The following is a 5,923-nucleotide window of genomic DNA, read 5'->3' on the forward strand; positions in this document are numbered from 1 at the left end:
CTCCCAAGTAGCTGGGATTACAGGCGCCCGCCACAACGCCTGGCCATTTTTTGGTTGCAGCCATCATTGTTGTTTGATGGGCCCGGGTTGGGGATTCGAACCCGCCACCTTATGTGTATGTGGCTGGCGCCTTAGCCGCCTGAGCCACAGGCACCAAGCCAAGTGAATCTTTCTAAAAGCAGAGTATGAACGTTTTAACTCAATAACTAGGAAAATGACATGAAAGTTATGTTGCCCAGTTTGAAGAGAGTATTTCAAAATGTATATGAAAACAGCACACTGTACCCCATGATTGCATTAATGTACACAGTTATGCTATAAGAAATAAAATTTAAAAAAAAAGAAGTGAAATGACTTGTGCCAGGATACATATGTGCTAATAAATTAGGCAGTCAGGTTGGAACCTAGGTCCTCCTGATTCCAGCCTTCCCACTGCACCTTATGTGGGCCTCCACTAAATCAGTATTAGGGACCTAGGAGAAGACAGAACTGTCACCTGGAGCTGAGAGTTGAGGTCGTCTTTTTGTCCCATGAGGCCCTCATATTCAGCCTGCCGCTGCTGCAACTCAGCTGTCAGCCCAGTAGTCTGTTCTCGGAGCATATTCAGTTCTTGGGTCTTTGCTGTTTGTATCTAGAAAAAGTAGTGGTGATGGGAAGTAAAGTGAGAGGTCCTAGGGACCAGGCACAGGGTGTTGTCCTCTCAGTTCCAGGGAGACAGGGAGAGAGGTGGGAAGGGAGCCAGGAAGAAAAAAATATTTCAGACATAAAATCAATGAGGAAAATGGGTAAATGTGGTATATTCATACAATGGAATACTACCTACTGATAAAAGGACAGACTCACTCTACATATGGTCAAACCTCATAAATATAATGCTGCCAGGAATGGCTTGGCATCTGTAGATTAGCAATTAAGGTGCCAGCCATGTACACCGGAGCTGGTGGGTTCGAATCTAGCCCGGGCATGCCAAACAACGACAACTATAACAAAAAAATAGCTGGGCATTGTGGCGAGCGCCTATAGTCCCAGCTACTTGGGAGGCTGAGGCAAGAGAATTGCATAAGCCCAAGAGTTTGAGGTTGCTGTGAGCTGTGATATCACAGCACTCTACTGAGGAAGACAGCTTGTGTCTCTGTCTCAAAAATAATAATAGGGTGGCGCCTGTGGCTCAAAGGAGTAGGGCCCCATATGCCTGAGATGGTGGGTTCAAACCCAGCCTCAGCCAAAAACAGTAAAATAATAATAATAATAATAATGCTGCCAGAAGAAGCTAGAGACTAAAGAGTATTCAGTTCCATTTATATAAAGTTAAAGAACAAGCAAAATGAATCTATGTTGCTAGAGATCCGGGGAGTACTGAGAAGAAAGGGGCAAAGGGAGTCTTCTAAGGTATAAAAATGTTCTATACCTTATAAGCCAGTTATGATAGCACACTACTCAGGAAGGGGAGGCAAGAAGATCGCTTGAACCCAGGAATTTAAGGTCACAGTAAGCTGTGTTGATGCCACTGCACTCTAGTCTGGGCAACAGAGTGATACCCTATCTCAAAAATTATTATTATTATTTTTTTGAGACAGAGCCTCAATCTGTCACCCTGGGTACAGTGCCGTGGCATCAGAGCTCACAGCAACCTCCAACTCCTGGGCTTAAGCGATTCTCTTGCCTCGGCCTCCCAAGTAGCTGGGACTACAGGCACCTGCCACGACACCCAGCTATTTTTTGGTTGTAGTTGTTGTTGTTGTTTGGCAGGCCCAGGAAAGATTCAAACCCACCACCACTTGAGCTACAGGCACCGAGCTCCCATCTCAAAAATTTAAAAAAGCTCTATATCTTGATCTGGGTTGTGGCTACATGGATAGAGAGGGGGCGAGGAAGTGAGATGATTCACTGGACATACACTTAAGATTAGTACACTTCCTGTACTTTACTGGAGACAAACTAGAATGCAAGAGAAGTAATAATGGATGGCCAGAGAGATGAGACTGGAAGCCAACAGAAAGAAGCAACAGAAACAGGGGCAGGAGAACAACATAGGTTCCAGGCCACTCTGCCCTGACATAGACCAGAATCAGGAGATGGGGAACTGGGAGGAATCACCAGGGTCCCCAGGTGTCCTGTACCTGCTCCAGAGCAGCCAGGCTAGTCCTCAAGGCAGTGTTCTCAGCCACAAGCCCTTCCACTTGTTCGTGCGCATCTGCACTCTGGATGGACACCTGACCCCACCCCCACAACAGGTAGAGTGGGTTCAGAGCAGGGGGAGAGGACCTACCCACAGCCAAGAAAAGAAAGGAGAAACACACACAGAGGAAGCAGGATCCCTGGGGCCTTGCCTGCCTGTGGAGTACCCACTTAGGCTGCCCCACCCTGAACCCCAGCTCTCTGAGCCCACCCAGCACAGCATACCTGATCTTGCAGGGCCCGCAAAGCTGCTGCATGTTCCAGGCGCTCCCCCTGCCGCTGATCTCTCAGCTCTGCCAAGCTCTGTGGGGACCAGGAGGCCAGGGGAGCCCATTCCAGATCTCAGCCTCCCCTGGGGTACATATGCCCATACACACTCTCCTCTTTGACCACCCAATATCATGTCCCTAGTAACTGTGGATCTCAGACTACCCAGTCATCAGGGATCTCAGGTTCACCTAGAGGTCACTAACCCCAGGGGCCTCAGACACACTCAATCTCTCTAATCCCAGCCTCCAAGCATCTTAGACACACCTAGACTACTGGTTCTACCTCCTGGAGGGTTCAAACTTCTCCAGCCCCCATCCATAAGAGGTTTCATTACTTACCTAGATTTCATCTAGGGAGCCCTGGGACTCTCAGACATACTCAGCCCTCACAGATCTCAGATGCAGCCAGCACCCAGGCTACAGCTTCACTCAAGACTCCTGAAGCACCACCAGGGTTTCAAACACACTCAACTCCCATCCCCCTACCTCCTAGGAGTCTCAGATCCACCAAAACTCAGTCTCAGACCTTAAGAGTTTTCAAACTCATACAACCTCCTAATTTCTAGCCCCTGGTGAAGTCTCAGAGTGATCTTCCACCTGTCACTCTGCTCCCCAGTCTCTAGAGATCTTCAGACCTAGCTAATCACCAGCTCCTGGGGATCTCAGCTTTACTGAGGCCCTTGTCCCAGCTCTCATGTTCCCAGCTTCTAGGGGTCTTAGACCCACTAGCTACCATATTCTCCAATCCAAGAGACTTGAGATTCATCCCTAGGGAAAACACACAAGTTTTAAAATCATCCAGCCCGTAACCCTTAGGAGCCTCAGACTTACCTAGACTTCTGTTCTATTCCCTATAGATCTCAGGGACAGACCAGCTTTTTGTTCACAGCTTCCAGGGGTCTCAGGACCACCACAGCTTCCTAGGTGTCGCAGGCCTGAACCAGCCCCCAGACCCTGAGGGTCTCAAGTGCATGCAGCCTCCAGCCCAAACTGCCTCACCTTTAAGGTCTTTTTTTTGAGACAGAGTCTCACTATGTCACCCTCAGTATAATGCCGTGGCATCACAACTCACTGCAACCTCAAACTCTTGGGCTTAAGCGATTCTCTTGCCTCAGCCGCTCAAGTAGCTGGGACTATGGACACCCACCACAATGCCTGGCTATTTTTTGTTGCAGTTGTTCTTAGCTATTGTTTAGCTGGTCCGGGCCAGGTTCAAACCTTCCACCTTTGGTGCATGTGGCTGGTGCCATAACCACTGTGCTATAGGCATGGAGCCTCACCTTTAAAGTCTTTTTTTTTTTTTTTTTTTGAGACGGAGCCTCAAGCTATCTCCCTGGGTTGAGTGCCATGGCATCACACTCAGAGCAACCTCCAACTCCTGGGCTCAAGCGAGTCTCCTGCCTCTGCTTCCCAAGTAGCTGGGACTACAGGTGCCCGACACAACACCTGGCCATTTTTTGGTTGCAGCCACCATTGTTGTTTGGCGGGCCCGGGCTGGGGATTCGAACCCACCACCTTAGGTGTATGTGGCTGGCGCCGAGCCACCTTTAAAGTCTTATGTCTACTCAGTCCCCATGTCCTTACCCTCTGGGAGTCTCAAATTTACTGACATCCCAGGCCCTAAAAGTCTCAAAGTCACTTAGACTTCAAGGAGTTCAGACTTACCCCCATTCATCTAGACTCCAGTCTTCAACAACTGCCGAGAGTTTCAAGTTCTTTCAACACTTGTGGCACACAACCCCCTAAGACTTGTGGCACACAACCCCCTGGGATCTTCAATTCATGCAGACTCCTGTCTCAAACTCCTAGGGTTCTCAGGGTTCTCTAGATCCCAAGTTCCTAGCAACTTAAGGGCCTAGACCCATCCATTCCCTATATTTCTAAAACAGGAAATCTCAGACTCTCTAACCAGCCTCCACTGATCTCAGACCTCCCCAGACTCCCAGCCTTGGTCCCTAACTCAAGGATCTCAGAACCCAGTCCTCTTCACCTGATTGGCAGCCTCAAGTTCCTGCTGCAGCTTCTGGGTTCGAGCCAACTGGGCCTTGAGATCAGCTTCTTTCCGCTGTTGTAACTCCTCAATCTTGTTCCTGGGGATGTTAGGGAATAGGCCCATTGGGCATGGCCTGAAGCCCTGTCTTTGGCTCTGTTCCCACAATCTTCAGTTAATTCTACTGAGCATTATCCCCATTGTCCACCAATGCCCCCTACCCTGGCAGTTACCTGCTATCATTAAATAGCGTCTCCTTTTCTGTCTGTAGACGGCAAAAACTGGGCACAGAAAGACAGATGTAGATAGTTTCACAAGTCAATTCCCCCCTGTAGTCTCCCAAAACCCCCAGAAAAAAAGAAATTTACCTTTCTTGTTTCTTTTTCAGTTTCTCAGAGAGCTGAGTGTGAAAGGGGTACAAACAAATGATAACAATGAGAATAATATTAATAAAGACAAAAATAAACTTAATATTTACAGATATTTCTTACTAAGTCCTTTTTGGAAGCTAGGATTTACTTATGACATCTCATAGGAATCCTCAAAACAGCCCTGAGAAGTGAGTAGTACCAGTTTTACAAATGGGGAAACGTGAGTTTCAGAATGGTTAAGTAAATTGGTTGTCCAGCAGGTCAGCAGAAACCATATTATCTCCACCAGTTCTCTAAGGCATCAAAGCCCAGCACTTATGCCCCCAAAATAGTGGCCAATAGCCATGTCATAGAGTGGCTATGCTGGAAGGCCTAGAAAGCAGAATTACGATAAGCTGCTTCATCACTAGGTCTCCAGGTCCTAAGGTAAGAGCCAGGGGTCTATAAATGCTTGGGTGAATGAATTGGCAAAGTTAGGAGGAGGTAAACAAGATGGGGCCTTCCATACTCTGGGACCACATTAGCCCATTTCATACTGAAGACAACTCCGAGACATAAGTATGAGTCTCTCCATTTCACAGATGATGAAATTGAGGCTTTGAGAGAGTACAATGCACCTTCTGTCCTGTCAAGCAAAGCCTGGCAGATAAGGAGTGGAATGGGACAAAGCTCAGGGAAACCCCCACCTTAGCGAGTTCCTCTTGCAATCTGGATGTTTCGGCCTGCTTTGAGCTCTGCAGAAAAGGATAAGGAATGGGGTTGTTGTCAGCAGGGATAGGAGAAGGCCTTCCCCTGCCCTCCTGTTTCCCTCACCCCATCAGCCCACGAAATGGTGATGTCACAGACATCTCCATGGGATCATAGGCAGAGCTAGAGTAACTGCCTGCCTGCCTGTTGGCATCCCAGCCCCAACAGACCCAGATTCACCTCCAAGCCTTGTAGCTGCTCCCAGAGCAATCTCTTTTCCTCTTTCTCCATTTCCCATTTCAGCTCCACTTCTGCCAATGGCATGGGGGCCAGGACAGTGGGGGCCAGGCCCCCTGGGGGGTCCCCTTGGCCCTCACTGACACCCGTGGATAGCCTGGCCTCTTTCCCATAGCGCTCCTGCAAGGCTG

The 5,923-nt window shown here is 48.6% G+C and overlaps 1 protein-coding gene across 1 annotated transcript in view; it reads right to left on the bottom strand.

Moving 5' to 3' along the window:
* The window catches only part of GRIPAP1 (GRIP1 associated protein 1), a 38,210-nt gene that overhangs the window by 16,466 nt on the left and 15,821 nt on the right, over positions 1–5,923 (bottom strand). Inside the window, exons 7-14 of the mRNA XM_023519039.1 lie at positions 5,736–5,921; positions 5,495–5,542; positions 4,806–4,837; positions 4,671–4,718; positions 4,438–4,537; positions 2,404–2,481; positions 2,121–2,213; positions 491–631 (exon numbers count right to left, since the gene is read on the bottom strand). Coding sequence (XP_023374807.1) covers positions 491–631; positions 2,121–2,213; positions 2,404–2,481; positions 4,438–4,537; positions 4,671–4,718; positions 4,806–4,837; positions 5,495–5,542; positions 5,736–5,921 — 726 coding nt within the window. The remainder of the gene's footprint in view (positions 1–490; positions 632–2,120; positions 2,214–2,403; positions 2,482–4,437; positions 4,538–4,670; positions 4,719–4,805; positions 4,838–5,494; positions 5,543–5,735; positions 5,922–5,923) is intronic.

Source organism: Otolemur garnettii, unplaced genomic scaffold (assembly GCF_000181295.1).
Source record: "Otolemur garnettii isolate 467f Iridium unplaced genomic scaffold, OtoGar3 scaffold00153, whole genome shotgun sequence".
Taxonomy (NCBI): Eukaryota; Metazoa; Chordata; class Mammalia; order Primates; family Galagidae; genus Otolemur; species Otolemur garnettii.